General features: G+C 29.3%; 3 protein-coding genes and 1 long non-coding RNA gene across 7 annotated transcripts; 3 read left to right on the forward strand and 1 right to left on the reverse strand.

The window, feature by feature from the left end:
* Positions 1–154: 154 nt before the first annotated feature.
* LOC111428455 (protein kinase, cAMP-dependent, regulatory subunit type 1) lies at positions 155–25,458 on the reverse strand. Of its 4 annotated transcripts, none has more exons than XM_023063973.2 (4): positions 25,109–25,458; positions 4,757–5,116; positions 799–1,307; positions 155–747 (listed from the first exon to the last, which is right to left on the reverse strand). In XM_023063973.2, exons 1-4 carry the CDS (start codon positions 25,271–25,273, stop codon positions 663–665), a joined length of 1,119 nt encoding a protein of 372 aa, XP_022919741.1. In that variant the 5' UTR covers positions 25,274–25,458; the 3' UTR covers positions 155–662. The 4 variants fall into 4 exon arrangements, with proteins under 4 accessions (XP_022919741.1, XP_022919749.1, XP_022919759.1 ...); XM_023063981.2 differs by lacking the exon at positions 25,109–25,458 and adding an exon at positions 24,291–24,437; XM_023063991.2 differs by lacking the exon at positions 25,109–25,458 and adding an exon at positions 12,743–12,870.
* Positions 1,655–4,733, forward strand: LOC111428441 (uncharacterized protein DDB_G0292186-like). Its single transcript, XM_023063952.2, has 5 exons — positions 1,655–1,880; positions 1,988–2,460; positions 2,609–2,770; positions 4,112–4,285; positions 4,396–4,733. The coding sequence occupies exons 1-5, from the start codon at positions 1,872–1,874 to the stop codon at positions 4,703–4,705; spliced, it is 1,128 nt and encodes a 375-aa protein (XP_022919720.2). The 5' UTR covers positions 1,655–1,871; the 3' UTR covers positions 4,706–4,733.
* Positions 7,437–12,872, forward strand: LOC139432634 (uncharacterized). The gene is made up of 3 exons (XR_011642373.1): positions 7,437–7,660; positions 12,119–12,288; positions 12,351–12,872. It is a non-coding gene; the product is annotated as an uncharacterized lncRNA (long non-coding RNA).
* On the forward strand, positions 15,600–21,131 carry LOC111428477 (uncharacterized). Its single transcript, XM_023064012.2, has 2 exons — positions 15,600–15,794; positions 20,060–21,131. The coding sequence occupies exons 1-2, from the start codon at positions 15,632–15,634 to the stop codon at positions 20,782–20,784; spliced, it is 888 nt and encodes a 295-aa protein (XP_022919780.1). The 5' UTR covers positions 15,600–15,631; the 3' UTR covers positions 20,785–21,131.
* Positions 25,459–25,610: the final 152 nt, after the last annotated feature.

Consider the following 25,610-nt stretch of genomic DNA (forward strand, 5'->3'; position numbering starts at 1 on the left):
AATTAGCTATGAATTCTATATGGTCAGGAAGTATTGTCCTTATCATAGTAATAATATGCGGTTTTTGGGGAGAAAATGCTCACTATGACGATTATAAAAATATAATGTAAATTTATTGTGAAGGAAACAAAAAGTTAAGTAATTAAAGACTTAATTATATATAGAAGTAGTACTTTATTCTCTTTTTTACAAGAAACAGGAAGTTTAAGTTTTATAGTATAATATTTACAAGTATATTTATTTTTGTTATAATTTTAATTATTTATACACATAAATTTTGAATTATCTAAGAAAAATAATTAATTAAACATCTCATTCCATTTACGAATAGTTTTAAAGTTAATAAAAATGTGTATTTAACTAGAAAAAAATTATATCATCATATATATTTTTTTTCTAATTTGGCAACATTTGTGTATCATCATTTTTTGTTTTGTGCCTCTTATCAGAAATATAGAAAAATATGAGATTTCGATGATTCGATTTTCAGCACCGAAGAAGAATATGAAACAGAAGACACCTCCTAAAGAACTAATAATACGTGCTCTTTCAAAGAAGACTTTAATTTTGGCTGAACGAGTTCAGATTTTCATATTTCCTTTAAATTTATAATTTAATAAATACATGATGCGTTTAAATTTTTAATTTCCCCCATTATTTATTTACACGGAGAGCGAAACGAAGCTATTGTACTGAGTTATGTTCCTCTTTAATATATCGGCACATAATCCTAATACACGTTCAAACCTGCAATAACACAAAATTAATTAATTAATTTATTTTATTGTTAATTATTACCTAGCTCTATCTAGTTTAACACATTTAAGTGGCCCATTAGCAACGACCGTTGCAGCTCTTGGTCGGTCAAGTAATAAAGCGATTTCTCCAAAATAATCACTTGGTCCCAATCGTCCCACTTCAACGGGTTCCTCACCCTCTCTATTTTGCATAACCAAAGCGGTTCCTTCGACGATGATGTAAAAATCATCTCCTGGTTCACCTTGTCGGACAATCGTCTCTTTATCCTCGAAACTAACTGGTTCTAACGCATCCGCTACCGTTAAACGTTCCCATTTATCTAAATTTTCTAAAATTGAAACTCTCGAAAGGAACTCTTCGTACATTTTCCTCTTCCGGATAGTTGATCCCATCAAAATGCGCCGATAAGAATCTCGGTCGATTCCCCATAATTTTACGTCGGTTTTTGCACGGACAGTAGCCGCTCTCGGAGTACCATAAATCAGAGCTAATTCGCCAAAACTTCCACCATCACCAATTGTTGTTACTAATTCGTTATTAACAAATACCTAAAATTAAAAAAAGAATTAATTAACGTCAATTTTAAAAAAGCAATTCTACCAACTTAAAGATGTAAAGTGAGGTTAGGTTATCTTGAATTCATTTTCAAGGTTATTTAGAGTAAAAAATATTATCGGCATATTCGAGGATTACGAATGTTGTAATGTTATATAATTACATCTATTCATTTCGATTCAAGTCCTAAATTCATTCGTTATTATGTCTAAGGTGAGTAATAAAGAAAAACAAATTTTTTGTTATTAACCTCTTAAAACTTTTAGAAACAACGTGTCAATAGTGTTTATTAATTAATTTTATGGTCGTCGTCACCAATTGTTGTTACTAATTTGTTATTAACAAATACCTAAATTTAAAAAAATAATTAATTAATTTGAATTTAAAAAACAATTCTACCAACTTAAAAATGAAAAAGATGTAAAGTGAGGTTAGGTTATCCATTTTGTGTAAAAAATATTATCGGCATATTTGAAGATTACGAATGTTGTACTGTCTATAACTTTATGTAATTACATCTATTCATTTCGATTCAAGTTTTAAAATCATTCGTTATTATGTCTAAGGTGAGTAATAAAGAAAAACAAATTTTTTGTTACTAACCTCTTAAAACTTTTAGAAAGAACGTGTTAATAGTATTTATTAATTAATTTTATGGTCGTTTTTTCTGTAGGTTAAAAAGGAATGTATAAGTGATGCATTTGCGAAACAATATCTCTTCAACCATAATAATACCACAGATATCGATGATCGAATCAGTATATCAAGTGGAAATAGTGTGCTGGATGAAGATTATTATATAAATCAACTATCCCCGATTCCACAACATGTTCTCTTAAATAATTGTATTCGTATCGATAATTCAAAACCAACTCCAAATGTAATAGAAGGAAAGTCTAATGTTAATGTAAACGTTTTAAATGTTCAAAATGAACCATCCGATTTAAAAAGTATTCCCAAAAGATCACTTAATACAAAAGGAAACAAATCAAATGATTTTGAAGTGATTGGGGGGCAAAGATCGAGAAGAAATCGTTCTAAAAGTATTCAATCAAGTGAAGGCGTTTCGAATGAATATGTCCGAAGAAGTGAATCTAATAAAATTGAGAAACAATCAAATTTATTTAATAAGGATGAAAAACAAAGGTAAATTTAATTAATAAATAAAATTTTGAGTGATATATAACCTCAAATTTAAACGTCAATTAAATTTTCAAAAATGCCAACATAAAAAAATGAAAATTATTTATAAAATATAATTTTAATTAATTATTAAACAAATTTTTTTTTAAAGAGATAATTTTGTACAAATTGGTGCCAAAGAAAACAGTTTTAATAACCATCAAAGAAATTTTCAACCACCCAAAGTCGTTTCTGATGAATTTGTCCAAAGAAGGGGATCTAATAAAATTGAAAAACAAAGATCAAAATCACTTGTTATGAATGAACATCAAAGGTAATTTATATGATTATTCTTTTATTAAATAGTTATTTGTGCGCCAAGGCCATGAAGCGTTATCTGGCGTTATCGTTGCACACAAAATATCAAATTGATTAAATAACAAAGGGATTTTACTTTCGTTGAAACTATAAAAATCAGCTGTAACACTTAAAAAATTTTTGTCTTATCGCATATTTATCATTTTAATCATTTAAAACTTAGCACAGAATCAAAAAAAGAAAACGAATTAGATTAAACCATTTTTAGGTTTTATTAATTTGACAGGCGAATTTGACAAATTGATCGGACACTCCAACTTCACTTCAGTGTTTTTTTTCCGATTTTTATACCATTTTTAACATTAATTTTAGAGTTTTTATCGAAATCGAAGTTGCAGAAATAATGAGGGTTTATTTTGAACAAAAACGAAATTTTTAATGATGTTAGAGAAAAAAGATTGTTGCTAATATTACGTTGACGTTTAAACCTAACCTCAATACTTCAAAAACTGGGTTCAACCTAAGTTTTCTTTATAATTAAGGATATAAAGTGAATTTAATAAAAATGAAAAACAACAATGATTAAAATCACTTGTTATGAATGAACATCAAAGGTAATTTATATGATTATTCTTTTATTAAATAGTTATTTGTGCGCCAAGGCCATGAAGCGTTATCATATTTTATATTTTAATAAAAACGGATTTTATTTTTGTTGAAACTATAAAAATCATCTGTAATACTTAAAAAATTCTTTTTTTAACGCATATTTATAATTTTAATCGTTTAAAACTTAACACAGAATCAAAAAAAGATAACGAATTAGATTAAACCATTTTTAGGTTTTATTAATTTCACAGGTGAATTTGACAAATTGATCGGACAACTCCAACTTCACTTCAGTGCTATTTTTTTCCGATTTTTATACCATTTTTAACATTAATTTTAGAGTTTTTATCGAAATCGAGGTTGCAGAAATAATCAGGGATTCATTTTGCACAAAAACGAAATTTTTAATGATGTTAGAGAAAAAAGATTGTTGCTAATATTACGTTGACGTTTAAACCTAACCTCAATACTTAAAAAACTGGGTTTAACCTAAGATTTCTTAATAATTAACGATATGAAGTGAATTTAATAAAAATGAAAAACAACAATGACTAAAAACACTTAATAAGAATGAAAATCAAAGGTAATTTTTATCGTTTTTCGAATTTTTAGTGATTTTATAACCTACAAATTTAAGACGTCAAATTAAATTTTCAAAAATGCCAACAAAAATTTTTATAATCATAAAAACATTATTAATAAAATGTTATGTTATAATATTAATCAATTTTTAACAAATTTTTTATAGAGATTCTTTTGGACCAATTATTACCATAATCTCAAGAGAAAATCATCTTAATAACCATCAAAGAAATTTTCAACCACCCAAAGTCGTTTCTGATGAATTTGTCCAAAGAAGGGAATCTAATAAAATTGAAAAACAACAAAGATCAAAATCACTTAATCAGAATGAAGATAAAAGGTAATTTTTATGACTTTATAACCTACAAATTTAAAAAAGCCAAATTGAATTTTCAAAAATGCCAATAAAATATAATTTAAATCAATTTTTAACCAGATTTTCTTTTATAGAGATAATTTAAAACAAATTGTTATCAAAAATTCAAGAGAAAACCATATTAATAACCATCAAGAAAATGTTCAACAACCCAAATTTGATTCGAATCAAGATCTCCAAAGACAAGCGTATAATACATTTGAAGAAAATCGTTTAAGAAGTCAACTAAGATCTTTTCAAACGCCTAGAAGTGAAGATGTTATAAATACATTCCGTTCCAATTATTCAACTGAAATTAATTACAATCGCTTTAGTAATAGCGGATCCCATGATATAAACAATGATGATGAAAATAATGGTTCATGTTGTTGTATCATTTTATAATTATTTTAAATTACATTTATATTCTTTATTTTTATATCCTTAATTACCTACCTCGACTTCTCCTTGATCGATAACATAAAAATTATCGCCTTCGGCACCTTGACTGATGATTGCCTCGCCCGTTAGACAATTAACTGGAAACATTGCATCGAAAATATCGGAACGTTCGTTCTCATCCAAGTGCGAAAATAAAACGTTTTTTGCGATCGCCTTTGAAAGCGCCGCCATTGTTTTGTAATCTTTTGGAACGACTTTCTTTACGTAACTTGTCGCATCTTCTTCGGTTACTGGTTCCGCGGATATTCCGCCTCTTCGTTTTACCTGTTGTTGGGCTTGAACTGGTGGCATCGGCGACAAATCATCGGTATCTTCTGGTGATGCAGCTTGTTGTTTTGCATCTAATGCCTGGTCCTGAAAAATAAAAATGGTACTTCTCAAAAAATAGTCAATTTAATTATAATAATAAATAATAGGAACCCACATATATCGGTTTCAAACCCTTGTATGAAGTAATTCAATTGACTTGCAATGTGGGGAGTTTTTTGTCGATGCGGAAAAGCTTTTGTGCTACGGGAAAGTGCTTCTTGTCTATAAATGGGGCTTTATATATAGAGTGACAAACAGATCAAGTTTCCAGGCCACCGCCCAACTAAAGAGAAGTTTAAAATTTCTTCTAATTAATCACGTTTTGAAATAAAAGATATTGACAATAAATATAGGAAAAGAAAATAACGTTTAATTAATTTTAATTAACAAATTGTGCACGTTTTGAACATTAAAAGTGAATAATTTTTAAGTAGAATCTTCTTAAGGAATCGTTTTGGAGCTATAATTAATTTTGTTAATTATTTTGCCGCACCAAATTAAAATACAACAAATTAACGCTTTATTCTGGGGGTTTTCTATAGAAAATATAGTTTTTTTGGTGAAATAAAATTGGGATTTTGACATTTTAAATGTCACCTTGAAAAACTGACACATCAACATGAAATGCTGTGAAGAGAGGGTTCAAAATTTGTTGCTAAAATATCAAGTTAAATATTACATTGACACCCAAATCTAACCTCAATGATAAATCGCAATAATTTTTGGACAAAAGTATAATATTAGCACAGTTTAAGTACAGAATCATAAATAATTTTGGGGGTGAAGTTTCTCCTTTGTTGGTAAACCTACAATAAAGAGAGAACTACTTATGGAAAATCCGATGATACAAATATGGCAAAATTATTTAAAATAACTTATGGTTACTGCAAAACTGCTCTCCAATATTGTGTATTCGAATTAAATAATCTCTGTTGTTTAAAGCGATTTAAATGTCACTTTTGGGAAAGATAACTATAAAGTTAGGGTAAAGAGATTGTTGCTAATATCACGTTAAATATTATATTGATATTTGAGCATAACCTCAATACATCAAAAACTGGGTTGAACCTAATTTTGCTTAATAATTAACGGTAAATCGTGAATATGAAGTGAATCTAATAAAAATGAAAAACAAGGAAGATCAAAATGAGTTATAAAGAAGGAAAATCAAAGGTAATTTCTTTTATAAAAACGAATTTTTGGTATAACCTATAAATTTAAACGTCAATTAAATGCCAACATAAAAATTTGCAAATTTATAATAAAATATGATAATTTTATTCAATTTTTAACAAGACTTGTTTATAGAGATAATTTAAGATAAATTATTACTATAAATTCAAGAAAAAACTGTCTCAAAGAAATTTTCAATAACCCGAAGTTGTTTGATGAATGTGCCCTCTAAGAAGTGAATATAACAAAATCGAAAAGCAATAACAATTATTAATAAAATATAACTTTAGTTAATTTTTAACGAGATTTTATTCTTTTAGAGAAAATTTTGGACAAAATGATACCAAAAAATCAAAAAAATGTTTGACAGTTGAAATGTCACGCGTAGAAAGGATAATTATGAAGTCAAAATAAAAAGATTGTTATAGTAGAAACCACGAGAGCTGGCAGTGACAGATCGCTTAGAAATGGTATGAATCAAGATATGGACGTACGACTTAGATTATTTCACCACATACATTTAAATGTAGGTTATGTTAGTAATGGAGGTTATATGTCAAACATTGTCAAAAATATTATTTAATGATTTTCCTTTCAAAGAAAATATTTTCGGCTTGTGAAAACACTGACAGATTCATGACAACGCTCACAAGACGTTTCGATTTGAGGTTATATTTATAGAGTTACATCCCTTAGAAGAACAGACGTACTTTTTCGACGTGGCCATTTGAATTGTACAGCAGACATATTAAACTAATGCTATCTCTTTCTAACACACATTACTCTTTAGCGGTTTTTGAACTACGTATGGCATTTGTAAGAGCGGAAAATGATGATTTACTGCCAGCTCTCGTGGCGTCTACTATACTAATATCACGTTAAATATTATATTGACTCGCAAACCTAACCTCAATACTTCAAAAACTACGTTCAACCCAATTTCTCTTAATAATTAACGATAAATCATAATTATGAAGTGAATCTAATAAAAATGAAAAATAAGGAAGATCAAAATTAGTTATAAAGAATGAAAATCAATGGTAATTTTTCTTTAATAAAAACCGTATTTTTAGTGATCTTATAACCTACAAATTTAAAATGTTAATTAATTTTTCATAATTGCCAACAAAAAAAATTATTAATAAAATATGATAATTTTACTCAATCTTTAACAAGATTTTTTTTAGAGATAATTTAAGACAAATTGTTACCATAAATTCAAGAGAAACCCGTTTCAATAACCATCAAAGAAATTTTCAACAACCTAACCCAAATTGTTTGCAATGAATATGTCTTTGACAGTTTAAATGTCACTTTTGGAAAAATAAACTGAAGTTATTGTAAAAGGATTGTTGTTACTATCACGTTAAATATTACATTGATATGTAAACCTAACCTCAATACTTCAAAAACTGGGTGAGTTCAATCTAATTTTTCTTAATAATTAACGATAAATCGCAATGATGAAGTGAATCTAATAGAAATAAAAACAACAAAGAACGAAACCGCTTAATAAGAATGAAAATCATAGGTAATTTTTATGATTTTTCGTTTATAAAAACGTATTTTTAGTGATCTTATAACCTACAAATTTAAAACGTCAATTAATTTTTCATAAACACCAACATAAAAAAACCATTAAAAAATATGATAATTTTAATCAATCTTTAACAAGATTTTCGTATAGAGATAATTTAAGACAAATTGTTATTATAAATTCAAGAAAAAACCGGTTCAATAACCATCAAAGAAATTTTCAATAACCCAATTCAAATTGTTTACGATGAATATGTTTGACAGTTTAAATGTCACTTTTGGGAAGATAAACTATGAAGTTAGAGTAAAAAGATTGTTGCTAACATCACGTTAAATATTACATTGACACGTCAATGTAAACCTTAATGTTTCAAAAACTGGGTTTAATCTAATTTCTGTTTTGATGCAAAATTCCATATTTATTTCGCAATTACTTTGCATAAAGGTAAAACTGATTGAATAATAAGATCTGAAAGTTAAGGAGGTTTTCGGGGACAACGTAGCCCTTAGGCTACGTTGCTGAAACATCTCCGGACGTGGTTCTACTCTGGGGAACATCTCTCAATTAGCTGAAAGTTGTAAAAGCTATATGCGCTGTGCGAACACCAGAGTGCAGCATTTTGGATTGTTGAATTTATTTATAAGTCAAAATTTGGATTATTTTTGTGATAAGTTTAATAATACCCTTAAAAATTTGCATTCTTCACAAAAAAAGGACCACTTTAACCAGTTATTATTACTCTTTCATTTTGTAAAGTAGTTGGCAAGGTTAAGTTTTCCTTCCTCGCCCACCACGAGCGATTCCATTTACAAAAGGCGGGGTCACGAGCCGCAAAATGAATATAGGTCAGTCAACACCGATGATCGGTGACTCCGGTTAATCTAAGTCTTTTACAAAAAGAAGAACCAATAAAATCTATACCTTCCTCTAAAGTGCTCCCAACAACAAACTTTTTTATAGCATCAAACTCCTTTCATAATCTTTTTATAATTAACAAGCTCATGATGCAATAATTATTGACCAAACTTTACCACTGCAGTTTAATTTCGCGATACAGGGTGATTCAAATATTAAAATTTAGATTTTATGATTAAAAATGTTAATCTAACTTTGAAATAAAAAAAATTTAAAGCGACAGTTTTATAATTTCAAAACAGTTCGAAAATAACTGAAACGTTATAAATATTCATAGCGTTTCGCGGGGCGACAACAAGTCGAGGTTTTCTAACCACCGAGACACGTTTTCTGCATAAATCAAGGGTGGAATTATGATAATTCCAAATAACTCAAGTTAATATTAAACCGAAAATTTTTTTTTCTTAACAAAAATGTTAATTAAAAAAATAAAGTGAAACTAAACTGGTATAATTAAGGTTGTTGTGGTTAAAATTAATTTGACTAAAACGGTAATTATTATTTAATTAACTTACCATGACTCAATAACGACGATAAACCTTAATTATTTAATTGCTATCTTTTTGTTTACACTCAATAATATTTCAAGTCAAAGAAATGATTGTAATTGAAGGAAGACCTTCAATTTTAGTAGATTACGAGGTGCTATAAACTCGTAGGTTCAACCCGCGGCGTTCAGCGGCAAACTGAACGAAGTAAGGAATAACTTGGAGACATGAACAAGTAGTTGTAAGGTCTGCGCCCACACCGAAATTTTTTTTTCTCGCCAATAAATAGTTTCGTTTTTGGTAAGGAACAAGGCCAAAAGACTTATCACAATTAATTCTTTCTTATTAATGACAATATTAAATTCTTTTAATTAATAAATGAGTGGTTGTAAGTGACACACAAAGTGATATTTCGTTAAGTTATTTATGAAATATTCGCTTATCATCTTTTTGGATTAAGAAACTTAAAATTTGGTTCGATGCAATCGAAATACAAATCAAATTGATAAGAAATACAATTTATTTATTGAAGATTATTTCTATTATTTAACTAAATATTAAGTTTTTATCCGAAATAAATTTCAAGTTGATATGAAGTTGGTAACATATTTTGAAATAAACTTGTCACATTGACGTTTAATTTTTTAAATATCATTATTCAAGCAGACATAATTCAAGTTTTGGTTTTATTAATTTATGCATCAATAATTAAAATAAAATAAAATAAAAAATTCTTAACCTCAACTATTTAATTAATGTTAATTTAAAAAAAAGACAAATTAATACCAACAAAAACCCTAAAAATTTGACCTTGACAGGTATTATAGAAAACTGTACACCAACATTTGATTGAATAAGTGAAGTTAAGCTTGTATTATTATATTATTGAGTATGGTGATTGCTGCGAAGTGTAATACTGAATAAAATCAACATAATAAAGTTCTTCATTTCCATCTAAAACCCGTTTCGTACCGATTTTAATGAAATTTGCAAATGTCATATTCTTTTATATGACGTTACGGAAAAGCGAATTATAAGGGTTGAAAGTTGAAAACAACCCCTATATTGTCCAATTTTATAACATTTGAAATAGATAATTACCCCCTGCAAAGTTACAGGAGGCGAGAGTAATTAGATGGTTATAGTGAGAAATCCATATTATCCCCTCAACCGTATTATACTCTGTTTTTAAACCAGGAGGAGTAAACGCGAAAGTCAGATTTACACTAGGAAAAATCACCAGAAAATATCACTAGATATTTTGGCGGTAAATTTAAATTAATAATTATTATTATTTACTTATTACTGTATTTATTTTCGTTTGTTATCGTCAACACTAAACATACAAATTAACATTAAAGTTATAAGTGTATTTATTTTAAAATATAATTTTACAAAAGTAAATAAAATAAAATGAAACTGTCGAATGATCAATAACCTAACCGTCAAATTCAAAATCAAAATTCAAAATTGCCTGTGTGTGAACCTTCCTCGTGTTCAACCAATCACGTTAAAACAGAGTATAATTATTGCTAGCAGAAGACTAGATATTTTTCAAATTTCACTTAATTTTCATGTTTATTACGTAGTCTGCCTGCAATAACCAGTCTTCTGCATGTTATATCAGTCATGCTATTCATTTGCAGTATCTATTCTCCTGCAATCAGAAACTAATCTTTTGAAAAACATAAGTAGTTTTTCGTAAAAAAGAAATAATCCCCCGCAAAAGGATAATAGTCTTTTAAAACAATAACAGTTACTTAATACGTTGAAGTGGTCTTCTGCAAGCAATATCTAGCCTTTTACTAACAGTGTCTAATCTTCCATTAGCAATTACCAGTCTTCTGCAAACAGTATCTAGTTGTATACCAGTGGTATACGTCATTTACAGATAGTATCTAGTCTTCTGCCAGCAATATGTAGTCTTCTACAACCAGTGAGTAGATGTCTAAAAATAGTAAGTAGTCTTCCGTTCTTCTCAATTTAACCACTTAAAGACCACGCCCGACATATCTCGGGACGTACTATCTTTATTTGCATGTATTTGAAAAAGAATTGGCTCTTAACCCCTTGAGTATCATGTAACTTATAGTGGATATATGCTATGTGTAGGGCAAAATCTCATTGTAACCTCATGCGTATCTAGTCTAATCTCCAATCCATTCTATTCTAATCTTCTAATGGCTGTATGTAGCCATTAGAAGACTAGCAAAATTTCTTCTGCATAGGGAAAATAGTCTTCTGGACACAGTAAGTAGTCTTTTGCATAGAGAAGACAGTATTCTGAATGCAGTAGTTTTCTGCAACCAGTATCTAGTCTTCTGCCAGTAGTATATAATCATTTGCAGGCAGTATCTAGTCTCCTGCAACCAGTAAGTAGCCATCCTAACACAGTAAATAGTCTTTTGAACACACTAACAGTAACTTAATGCAACACAGTAGATTTTTATTCAGATGACCTACGTCAATTTATCGAAAAATTCTGATAATTTTTTTGGCAAAGATTAAGACATGCCCATAACACTTATATTAGGCAGAAAGCCCCCTGACAAATGTAGTAAGATTGTTGTGAAATCGTAATATTGCAAATAAATAGAGGAAATAAGCGAATAGATATCGTATTATTCTTTAATCCCTATTTAAAATAGAAATTAACATTAAAAAAAATTGAGATATATGCGTTGAAGCACCACTTCCATGTTGATGGAACATTTCTATTGGTTTAAAAGGATTGTAATGGACATTTGATGAGATCCTTTTAAACAATTCAATAAAAATTTTAAAATCGAAATTTAAATTTATCACTATAATTATTTAACAAAATTAGAATACAATGGAAAATTTAAAGGTTGATGATAAAAGGTTAACGAAAATATCACTAAAGAAAGAGAGAGAGAGGGTAAGAGAGATGAAGGAGTAAGTTAATGCTTTTAGGTTGCTGTAAGATTTCAGTGGATAGCTAGCACGAAAAGGTTAAAGGGAAAAATCTGCACTTGTACATTTATAATGAGCTAGGAAATGGAGCGAATGAACAAAAAAAAAATGGAGCAGGAAAAATGAATTTGAATACGAAAAGGGGAATCAGATTTAAACTAAGTAATTTAGTAAATATCTAAAAATTTATGTTTTATATAAATTTTTTGTGAAATATATATTTTTTTTCAAGTTTCACAATGGAAGTTCTGCGGTGGATATAAATGAAACCCTACAGATACATCCGGGGCAGTTGCATTGCTCAGCATCGATTTTCCGTCTGCCATTTACCACCGAGTATAAGGGATGAAGCCTTTATAACTAGGACACGACTATGGAAAATGAAACGATTTTACACCAGATAAATACGAGAATTTTTATAATAATATAAATAGAAATTCGTGTAAAAATTACGATACTCTTAGAAAATCTTTTTGGCACCGCCAAACTCTATTTATAAAATAAAACGAAATGCAAAATCGCAAAATAAGTTCGCAGTTACATAAAACTAATATACACAAGTACCCTTTTTTAGAATTCAAGGAGATACAAATAAAAAGGATGAAGGAGAAAAAAAGCACTCACATGAGGCATTTTTCCTTTATATAACGTTCGAAATGAATTCACTTTTTGAACTAATTACACCTTGAACTTTTTTTATCCCCGCAAAAAAAAACGATCTAAATTGAAAAAAAAAGTCGTAGATAAAATTGTAATGAATAGATAATAAATTCTAATGAATGTTATTCGACGCGTTTCTTTAAATCGACTGACTTTGTGCCGATACCAAAATACTATTTAAAAATATACGAAATATATCGCGATTCGAAACGAAATACTCACTTAAATTTTAAAATACCTAAAAATATTTAATTATATCAACGATTTTTCAAATCGACTTTAATCTCACTTTTTTTTAATCTAAATTTAAGTTGAATAATCCTTCCAATTCATACTGATAATGATCTTTATTTATAGATAACGCAGCGAAAACAATAAATTTTTTAAAAGTTTACTCAAAAACAATTAATCAAATATTTAGCGCAAAACGTTAACTATTTATGTATAAGAAAAAAAAACAACGACAACAACTGAACTACTTGTGTTAGAAACACGCACCAATAATATTACTGTAATAAATTAAATTGTTTAATATATTTTTTTTATACAAAAAATAAAATAATAAATTTAAAAGTAAACGTAGGCAACCAAAATATCGCGCGTGTTTAATGAGTTGCATAACTTAATAAAAATATATTTTTATGTCAAAAATTGACAAATCTGTCAAATCAGGGTAATATTTACGTATTTTAAAACATATTATAATAAAAAAATAATCACATCAGATTTGAAACCCCCACGTGGATATTTTTATAAGCTATATTTGTTCGTTAGAAAGAATGAAAATGTTGAAAAGTTGTTGACGTTTTCGAGGTTAGGTTTTAATTTGAATATAACTTATTATTGAATAAGATTAAAAATTATTAAATCTTAAAAAGATTGAGATTGTTCTCATCACCAAACAAAAGAAACTGGGAAACTTAACACCACCCCATTTCTGCAACATATTTTGCAGTAAGAAATTTTTCTTGCATGTAAGGTATCTTGCACGAAGTTATTGCGGCAATATCTAGCGCTTTACGTTTGGCAACTTTTAACTGCAATATTTTAGTTGCAATCAATGTTGCCAACACATATTTTTTGAAAGATTAAGGCACACGTACCCAAACAAACCAAGAAAACACCTTATGTCGTTATATTTTACAGTTGACAACAGAAAAAGTAACTAAAAAACTAACCATACTTTCAGCGCAAGTGCAAGAAATATATGTCCAAACCTATCAGCGGCAAGTGCAAGAGACTATCAAAAAGAACGCGTCATTTGCGCATGCGTGCAAGATAAATTACCGCAATATTTCTTGCCGGCAAAAAAACTTGCGAACTGTAAAGTGGCCTTTACATAACTTGAAAAGAAGTGGCTTTAGAAGATAATCGGAATTGAAGTTTTTTCTATCATGACTTTCGAAACGTCAAACAATGTTTTAATAGGTGCGGGACATAAGCCGAATCAGAAATAGTAAACCCATCAGCATTAGTCATCATCATCTAAGAAGTACGTATCATCTCCTTCCAGCTTATTGTGAGAGAATGACTTCATTTCGTCGTATATTTCCTTTGCTATTAATTTTTGGTAACGAGTAATAACCAGAATCAAGTTAATGACCAACAATTTTCATCAGGAGAAAGCTACAAAATGATGGAAATTGTTCAAATGGTTATTGATGAACACACAAATAACACTATACATAGTTTATTGTGCGTGGTTCATTTAATTGTAATTAAAATTGTTGTACCTTTAGTTAGGCAATAAATCTTGCTGAAGGGTTCCATAAATTTCATATGTAAAATTAGTTGCCTACCTTAATAATAGTAGTAGTACTAATTACTATAAATTTTAGTAATCAATCCTTGATATCTAAATTGGATGGTGTGGATATGTTGCGTCCGTTATGAACAGTTATATGAAAATTCATTATGCCGAGAGAAAAACCAGGCAAAATTGAAAACGTAAAGGTTTTTTAATTCAATTTCCATAGATTTGCGCAATTTGCAACAGTTAACATCCAAAAAAAGGTAACAACATTTTTTCGAATAAAAACAGCATTATTACAACCTTTTTCTTTCCATTTCAAAATATTCTGTCAGATAATAACGTCAAATTTGACATTTGTGCCTAACTTCACAGTACTTTCTGCTGCATGTTCTAAAGTTTATAAATTAACCCTACAGTGAATACCTGGTGAATACGTTGGGCCTGACAGGCTTATGACTTATGTGTTTTGCTGTGACATTTTATTCACGTATTCTCTATAGGGTTAATAAAACGACCAAATTTAGTATAATGACATTTAGAATTCATTTAACGTTATGTCAAAAACTTAACGTCACAGCGACTTAACCTCACATATTGAACAAATGTACTATAATAAATTTGCGTTTAAACACGAAATGAAATGATAAAACAATAAAATATTGATTATTTTGTGTTTATAATTTGTTCATAACAATAAATTAACAATTAATAGTATAAAATTATTTAATTGAAACAAATTAATTAAAAAATAACGTTAAATTAAAAATAATATACAACCTAAATAATTTGCGTGTATAAAAAGTTGCATAACCAACAAGAGATAATTTAAAAAAAAAATTATTTTTATGTTAAAATTTCTACTTTAAAAGTAAAATCAAATTCATTATGATATTTAAAAAAAATATAATTAAAATCGTTTTAAATATCATTAATAATAAAACGTTTTAAATTTATTTAAAAGGTTAAAATTGTTTTTGACATTTTCGCATTAAAAACAACGCCTCGCTTTGGTCGTTTTGCGAAACCGTTGATACCGATCGAGCCCGAAAGGCGCGCGGCACGTCTTTCTGGCCCGTGTCAGTCTATGAATCAGAAAAGTCATGGCTACCGAGTCAGCTGGTTTTCCTGTTGTTGTTCGTCGCGGTGTCATGGATAGAAACGCAGTTCCCCGTTCGAAACGGAAACTCCAAAAACACTTACGAAGTTCCGGTCAAGCTTACATATCAAGAACGGGAAAATTAATACCTGCCAAACAAGTACCAGGTAGGGTTATGAAAATATCGTTGTGTTTATGTTTTCCGCGAACGACGTTACTATCATTATTTTTTCGGTTACCTAGGGGGAAAAAACAATTAACCCAATCCTAATGACAGTTCATTTTGACAGTTTATGTCATTAAAAAGAATTTCTAACCTTTAATAAAAATGATTTGGATTTGATGATAATTAAAATTATTATTGTTGTGGTAAATTTGAATTGTTTAATTTAAAAAAAAGTTGCGTTATCCTCAGTTTGTAAATTTACCTTACTGACCTTCCGTATGTAGGTCACTTGAATTTTTTTTATTGAGCGACTGTAGAAACGGCCTTGTTGCGGATCGCCTTGTGTGCACTTGTCGAAATCCCGATCGCGTTTCGATCGATTAAATTATTTATTTGGGGAAAAAGGAATCGATTCTGACGTTTATTCCGTTTAGGTTATGTTACGATTCTTTTGTTTTCTTTTTAATCAAACAAAGGCTATCTTGATGTGACATCAATTTTCATTTATCAATGTTTTTGTGGCCCTTTGTTAATAAATGTATAAATAATTATCTCATAGGAAATAAAAAAATTATTTATGAATGAATGATAAATAAGATTTAAAAAATTTTAATGATTATTATAGATTTTGGCGGATTGTTTTGAAGTGAGGTTATGTTACAATTTTTTTTGAGGTTATTTTAAGGATTTAATTTAATTACTTCGATTAAAGATAATCTATAAATATTTTAAAAATCAATGTTTTGATTGATAAACAAAAGTTAAATTGATGACAAATTTTTTTTAAACAAAAAAATTCTTATACGTGACAAATTTTGTGTAATAATGTTGATGACGGGGCGCGTTGCTTGTTGCGAAAGGTTTTTCCGAGAATTACCGCCACGTTTTATAGATACGGCCCTTATCTTATAACCGCAGATAGAATTTCCTTTTTATAAGCACCACAAAAATTGTTTGAAACAAAAAATCTAATAGATTGCGATGCAACTTGAATTCATAAGAAAAAATATAAATGTATCGCAATTTGTTTATATAAATGTACATTTTTGTTACGCCAAATGGCCCAAAGCAGAGGCGAATGACGAAACCAACTACGTCGACACGTGACCGATTGAAGGACGACACCATTCTTTTATATTTTATTTTCAATCATTTTGGTTTTTCCATTTCAAAAAAAAATAAACGTGCAAATCAAATTTTTGTTAATATTTTTTTACAAATAAATTCGTTACTTTAAACGTTGATTAATTTAATTTAATGATGATTAATATAACAATAAAAAAATTAATCATGTTTAGTTTATAAGGGTGATTATTGATTCAAAGCCAAAAATAACCTCCCCTAATTTTGTAAAAAGGAAAATGTGGAATGACGGGGTGAGACTTCGATGTACTATAATAAACGGTTGAGTTATTACTTAATGATTAAACGGAAATTTGTCATTTTATAGGTAATAATTATTATTGAGTGGTCTACCATAAAATTGACATAGTAATGTGTTAATTCTTTCTTAATATCCGTTTAAATTGGGTAAGGTGTTATAAAACTTAATTTTATTCAATTTTAAAAGATTGTTTTCATTAACTTAATAATTTTGTGGTTCATGTTATCAATTCGATTTTTGACGTTGTAGTCTGAAGATGACGCATAGTTTTGACTCTAAATAAGTAAATATTTGTGTTTTAATAACAATTATCCTAATTAAACATTGATTTTCAAAACAATAATCATAATAAAGTTACTAACTATATTAATTTTTCAAAATTTTTATTAAAACCAACTTATAGAAAGTAAAAAGACGTTACAAATGAATCCAAACACGAATATCTTATCATAAAACCTGTCAAAGTGATATAAAATACAAATGATCCTCCGCCATTTTGAAATTATGTCAAAAAGTTAATTTAGATTAAAAAAATTAAAATTTTTGTTAACACAACCTTATAGAAAATGAAAAATCCTTTAAAATGAGCCAAAACACGATTAACTTAACGTAAAAACTGTCAACGTAAATTTTAATTCGCCATTTTGAAATTATGTAAAAAGATGACAACCTTAAAAACGAAAAAATCCAATTTGCATTGATGCCAACTAGTAGAAAATGAAAAATGCTTTAAAATGAACCCAAACACGGCAATTTTATCTTAAAAACTGCCAAAATGAATTAAAATGGAATCCATATTCCGCCATTTTGAATTTAAACGTATCTCGATTGTTTATTTATTTTTGAAGATAAAGTAGTCGTGTTTGGATTTATTTTAAAGGATTTTTAATCGTGATTAAGAATCTTCATCTGCCCTTTTGAAATTATTATAAAAAGTTAGTTCCCATATTAATTTTTTTTTATTATTATTAAAACCAACTTATAGAAAAGAAAAGAGGCTTTAAATGAGTCCAAACAAGAATATCTTATCTTAAAAACTGTCAATGTGACATAAAACACAAATAATCCTCCGCCATTTTGAAATTATGTAAAAAAGATGGCTTCCTTAAAAATGAAAAAAATCCAATTTTTATTGATGCCAACTTGTAGAAAATAAAAAATCCTTTAAAATGAGCCCAAACACGGCAATTTTATCTTAAAAACTGCCAAAATGAAATAAAATGGAATTGATATTCCGCCATTTTGAATTTAAACGTATCTCGATTGTTTATTTATTGTTGAAGATAAACTAGTCGTGTTTGGACTTATTTTAAAGGGATTTTAATCGTGATTAAGAATTTTCATCTGCCATTTTGAAATTATCATAAAAAGTTACTAACTAGGTATATTAATTTTTTTGAAATTATTATTAAAACCAGCTTATAGAAAGCGAAAAGATGCTTTAAATGAGTCCAAACACGAATATCTTATCATAAAAACTGTCATAGTGACATAAAACACAAATAATCCTCCGCCATTTTGATATTATGTCAAAAAGTTAATTTAGATTAAAAAAAATTGCAATTTGTATTAACATTATCTTATAGAAAATGAAAAATCCTTTAAGATGAGCCCAACCAAACAGGATTAAGTTATCGTAAAAACCATCAACGTAAATTTTAATTCGCCATTTTAAAATTATGTAAAAAAGATGGCTTCCTTAAAAACGAAAAGATCCAATTTTTATTGATGCCAATTTGTAGAAAATTAAAAATTCTGTAAAATGAGCCCAAACAAGGCAATTTTATCTTAAAAACTGTGAAAATGCAATAAAATGGAATCCACATTCCGCCATTTTGAATTTAAACGTATCGCGATTGTTTATTTATTTTTGAAGATAAACTAGTCGTGTTTAGACTTATTTTAAAGGATTTTTAATCGTGATTAAGAATTTTGATTCACCATTTTGAAATTATCAATAAATTAATTACTATTAAAACTTTTTTTCTATTATAATTAACACTAACATTAATAATTAAAAATTCATTAAAATGAACCCAAACACGATTACTTTATTATTTTTTTTTTTTTTCATTTTATCATAAGTTATCTTAAAAACTGTCAATACGAAAAAAAAATTGAATCCACAATCCGCCATTTTGAATTTTAATATGCTACTTTTTAATTTTTAAAGATAAACTAGTCGTGTTTGGACTCATTTTAAAGGATTTTTAATCGTGATTAAGAATTTATGATCCGCCATTGAAATTATCCAAAAAGTTAGTTTTGTTTTGGATAAAAAGTCCGATTTCTATCAATACTACCTTATAAATCATGAAAAATCCTTTAAAATAAGCCCAAACACGACTACTTTATCTTAAAAAACCAGCAAAATGAAATAAAACCTAACCTACATTCCGCCATTTTGAATTTAATCATAATTTCCATAATTTTTCTATTTTTCAAGATAAACTAGTCATGTTTGGGCTCATTTTAAAGGATTTTTCATCGAGATTAAGAATTTTCGATCCGAAACTAGGCGTATTGGAAAACTTAAACTTACTTTTAAATCGTAATTAAGAATTTTCAATTTTTTTAAAAATTAATTCTTAAGAATTCTATTGAAGTTGTTGGCGTAATAAAACCACTACAATTTGATGATAAAAAGTTCGTACCTGAAGATGATCTTAATGTAATTGAAACAAGCTGCACTGAATTATAATAAAAGTAAAGGAAATTTGAGGTTGACAACATGATAATAGATTCGTTTGTTCAACCGCAAATACCACCATCTCCATTTCCTTTGTTATCCAAATAAAGCAGTGGTCCCAACATTCCATATAAATGAACTCATTTCAGTGTAATTTCGCTATTGATAAACAATGTTTCTCTTTTATTTTCAGAGGAATTATGTCAATGTCCTCAAAAATGTGATGAACGTATACCAAGGGACGTACGAGAAAGACTGTTCAATCATTTTTATAATCTCGGAGACGCCGATAAACAAAATACATTCCTCCGTCAACACATGGACGTGAAAACGCGGTGTTCAATTAATACATTAACCGGATCTACATCGCCCCTCGATCCAACAACATCTTCACCGACAAGAAACGGTCCCGGAATAAGAGGTCCGCGTAGAATAACTTGCAGATACCTAGTACCTTTATTACCCGGCGATAAAACAACGGACGTTTGTCAAAAAGCTTTCGTAAGTGCCTTCGTGATAACAACGAAACGCGTTCGATTGCAACGCGAAAAATTAATAAGCAGCATGGGTCTCAACAAGTACAGTAACGGAAGTGGTACGAAAACCGTCAAAAACTACAATAACAACAACGTTTTGATGTTGTGCGATTCGAATTCGGATAGTTCGTCGAATGAGAGTCGGTTTGACGAGGAGTTGAGACGATTTGGTAGACAGTTTCAAACGAACAATTTATGTTTTAAAGATGGGAGAAGGAACGGTGATGATCCGTTTGTTCCTTTGGGATTGATCGTTCCCGATAGTGTCACGATAACGCCCATTATGCCAACGGTGATCGATCACGACGCGGATATAGCCATCGTGAACAATTTCTTTTCGAATCAATTGTGGAAACCGGAATATCTTAAATCGTATTCATGAATGTTTTGAGCACCATTCAAATCCACAATTTTCATCAGTACTTAGATTTTTTTTTATTTATTCATTTTTTTTTACACCAGACCAAAAAATGAAGGCGACCAAATCTGGAATTCAATTACTTCACTACATTCCAGATGTTATATTTTCGTTTTATTTTATCTTTTTTTACCAATTTGTGCAAGATTTATTACCTAATATACGTATTGTTATTTATATTTGTACAACTCTAGAATGTATAGTCTATTGTTATTAAAAAAAGAAGAGTATATTCTATGTTTCTTATATTAGGTAAATGATTAAAATCATAAAAGTGATGTTTTCTTTTTAATAAAAAAAATAAAAACTAAGTTTTGTTTTAAATAATGTAGTTTAGATATACACAAACATTCCAACAAAGTAAGTACTGTAATTAAGAAACAAACTACCAATGGGCACATAATCTCAACAAGACGACCTCTATATTCCTAAAGCAACCTTACATTTCCAACGTTAGATATCGCAACTTCTGAGATTCATGGTTACCTTTCCTTTCAAAAACTAGAGATCTCTTTGGTTCGTTAAACACTCCCACCTTCACATACAAATAAATTATAAACTGTTTTTGAAAATAATCTCAAGCGAAGAGAAACATCTAACCATGGCAAAAAGTTAGCCATCGCACCTGTTAAGGTTCTGGTCATAAGAGAATATATTTTCCACAATGGCCAAATTTGTGTCTCCTGTACAAAGTAGATCAAAACAAAACTAACTTTTAATATCTAAAATGTGTGCAGCGAATCCAACCACAATTAATATCATACCAACCCAGACCTGTACTACACCGTTCTGTAGACTCAGAACAAAAAATTTTGAACATAGCCTCATTAAGCCTTTATATGGTCAGCTGCAAGCAGTATCTATGCCTGCCGGTAGTATACAGTCTGCTACAAGCAGTACCTTGTCATCAATCAGCAGATATACATTTCTATTAACAGTACATAGTCTTCTGCCAGCTATATAAAAGCTTCTGCAAGTAATTTCTTGTCCTGCCAGTAGTATGTGGTCTGTTACAAACAGTTCCTAGTCATCTATTAGCGGATGCAACCTTTTATCGGCAATATTTAGTCGTCTGCATGCAGTATACAGTCTGCTGGAAGCAGTACCTAGTCACCAAAAAGCAAATATAGCCTTTTGTTAGCAGTATCTAGTCTTCTACTAGCTGTATATAAGTTTTTGCAAGCAATTTCTTGTTCTGCCAGTACTATATACAGTTCTGACAGCAATTTCTAGTTCTGTCAGCAGCATATGGTCTGCTGCAAAGCAGTTCTTAATCATTCTTATTAATCTTCTGCAGGTAGTATATAGTCTTCTGCAAATAGTATCTAGACTTTTTTCAGCAGTATATAGGTCATCTTCAAGCAGTACTTAAGCATGCATTAGATGATCTAATCTTTCATTGTTAGCATCTAGGTTTCTCTAAACAGAATCTAAAGTGCTATAAACAGTATCTAACCCTTTATAAGCAGTATTAGAAAAGATTGGGCGAAAGGCAAATATTCGGCGCTTTAAAACCGGACCACCATGGCTAAGGTATGGTAACTTTAACAGAACAGAGCCTGCCCCTCTAAGTTATGAATTAAGCATGTTGGTTGGACCTATCCTGTAAAAATCTAGTCTTTGCGAGAACTAGACACAATGTTGCTAGACCAATTATTGAAAGACGAGATTTGCTAATAAGAAATGGCTAAGAGAATGACATTGCAATTTGAGACATAGAATGTAAGGACACATGGAATGCTGAATAATAAAGCGATGGTGATGTTGGCGAACGTGCTTAATTATTTACGAATTCATTTAAGTAACACTTCTCCTGTTAAAATCCAATACCTTTCCTGTCATTTTTCTTTCTGTGATATACAACCGCTGCAATATCTTCGACTTGGACGCCTGTTCTAAATATTCCTCGAAGTTCGTATAGCCCTGAAAAATTGCCTTAGTTAAAAGTAAGATCGGAAAAACTTCGTTGCCATTCCTTCGTTATAGATACTAAAGCCTTTCATATTACTGGGGAGTAGCTCGATACGCCCGGAAATAATCTGTTGGCCCAAATACGCAATAATCATGTCACCAAATTGGCATTTCAACGATGCGAATTGCAGGTGTTTGTGCATTTGCAGTTTATCGAATTTCAGGTGGAGGTGTTCCTTCCAATTATTGCTAAAGTGGATGACGTTCAAATACACAAATATCTTGTAACACAGTTTTATGTCAAACAACTGATTACCACCTGGGAAAAGCAATTACTAATAAATAGTAAATTGTTAAGTCTGTTTGAACATTCTTTTAACGTCCTGGGTGACCACCTCTTCGTTAAAGTTGAACAGCAGTATGCAGGAATCATTTCGAAGTATGACAATGTGTGACAATTGTAGGAAGATAAGGAATTCTTGCATAAAAGTAGTGTTCCCTATTTTAAGGTATTTGCCCACCTCCGCTTGTTGCTGATACTTCCAGAGAAGTGTATCAATGAGGTGATCAGTGATTTAAAAAGATAATATTAAAAAAATAAAAATTTTTATTTATGAAGTTGCCCCATCTATCGATAAATAGCCGTGTTAAACCGACTTTTGACAACTAACATGAATGAATGTCAACTTAAACAACAATTTATTCGTTTCATGAAAAAATGAGAAAATATTGTGGATTTTTGAATATTGTCTTGATTCATTAATTTAATTTATTATACAGGGAATTATTTTAAAATCAAACATATGGGTGCTTAAACTGTGACTTTTCTTTCAATTTTTAAGGTTATATCAGGTAATTATTATATTTATAGGAAAACCGTGGCATTAATAAATGAAATATTTGGAAGATTAAGAAATAAAATTAATTATTAAGTGAAAATTTTTAATGTTAACGATTTTTTTTAGATTCAAGAATTCTTAAAAGAAAACAACCCCATCTAGCGGCAATAAATCATATTAGAATTTTTAAAATTTTACAATCTTTCTTAATTTCCCCATAAACTTTACAAATTTCATAAAAATTAAATTAAATACTGAAACTATTTATTTATAGTAATCTAATTTCCGTTTTCCAAATTAATCAGCACTTTATTAGCAATTATTGACAACAAACATAAGCTCACTTTTTATTAAATAGTATTTTTAAATATTTACATCCACTATCATTCTTAACAGTTTTAGTAAATTTTATCCCAAATTAAATATAAAAAATTAAATAAAATACTCATACTATTTATTTGTAGTAATTTTCTTGCACCAAATCAATCAGCAAATTATTGACAGCTATTTTGACAATAAACATAACCTCACTTTTTCACCATATCGATTTAAAAATTTTATAGATTTTCAAAAATTGAGGTGATTTATTTAAGAAAAAAACAAAGTTGATCCGATTAATTTCATTAATTTTAAAAAGTGCTTAAAATAATCTCAAAATCTTTATAACAATTAAAATTAGGTCATTCAAACCCCAAAAAAAAAGTTTCTTCTTTTACTTACCACCGAAAGTGTGAGAGTCATTTTTCCGGTAAAAGAGGACGCCGTGATTGATTTTCGTTGTTCGAATCGGACCGGGGTTAAATTGGTAAAATCGAAATGAAAAAATAAACCGGGTGTATAATAAAAAAAAAGCCGAAACGCCAGGGGCGGATTCGCTTCGATACGCGACCTTCGACACGGAACACGAACTAAACCCGAAACCGTTGCTGCCCCGGAGAGAAATCTCACCGAGCCGGGCGTCGTGACGTCAATAACCCCTCTTCTAAACCTCCCCCGCGAACGTTATATCGATGCGTTTTAGGGGTTCACCTCAAAAATATAACCCTTACAAAAGTTTTTTTTTATTCAAGAAAAAATTAATTCCCAAACTTATTTATTATATATTCTATTAAATTTAAGTTTTATAAAACCGCGATTTGTGCAAAAAATGTAATAAATCGCAATTTCGGTACGAAAATTCAAATATTTTAGGTTATGTCAAATATTAAAGTTGACAACTAAATGTCACTTTGACATTTCGCATAATTATTTATTTACAATGAAAAAAATCAAATAAAAGGAAGGAAATGATCAAAACAAGATAAGATTGTAAATAATATGACACCACTTCATTTTATCAAAAACAGCAATCCTTCAAATTAATTTCTTAGAAAAAAGTCATCTTAATTAACTCACTTAACCTTAAAACCTTATTCCAATTTACTTGTTGATCAATTCACTTCTTTTTAGTTAATAAATTAATTGATTTATAAAAGAGAACTTAAGAAACTTGACATAATGTAAACCTAACCTAGAAGATTTCTCAAGGTTTTACTCACCCTTTCCAACTTTTGAAAATATTCCCGAAGGAACGATATGGGATTGTCCGGTCGATTAACGCAAAGCTGTACGATACAATCTTTTAGGATTTGCTGAATGCTGTGTGTTTGAACGTAGGCTTCACATTCTCTAAGAGCCTGTTCGTCGTCCATATTACCAGCCATAATTCCGGAACCAACAAACGTCTATTCCCCGCAATAAATATAGACGTCTCCAGCGAAAACACCAATGCAATGAAACAACTAAAGACGGCAATTTTTCTTTGAGAATACTATTTTTAACCTTTTTAAGGTCCACGAATAACACGACACTTGGAAAACATCAATTGACTTTTGATTTTTCTTATTTACTGATGGCCGGTAAAGTAGTTGTCTGTTTATAAAGAAATATTTTTGACGTTTTATTATTATTTCTTTTAATAAACTTTAATTTAACATTTTTAACGTTTTTATCATATAATTTTTATGTGGAAAAAATTTTAATTTAACATTCGAAATTAAA

The sequence above is a fragment of the Onthophagus taurus genome, chromosome 1 (assembly GCF_036711975.1).
Source record: "Onthophagus taurus isolate NC chromosome 1, IU_Otau_3.0, whole genome shotgun sequence".
NCBI lineage: Eukaryota > Metazoa > Arthropoda > Insecta > Coleoptera > Scarabaeidae > Onthophagus > Onthophagus taurus.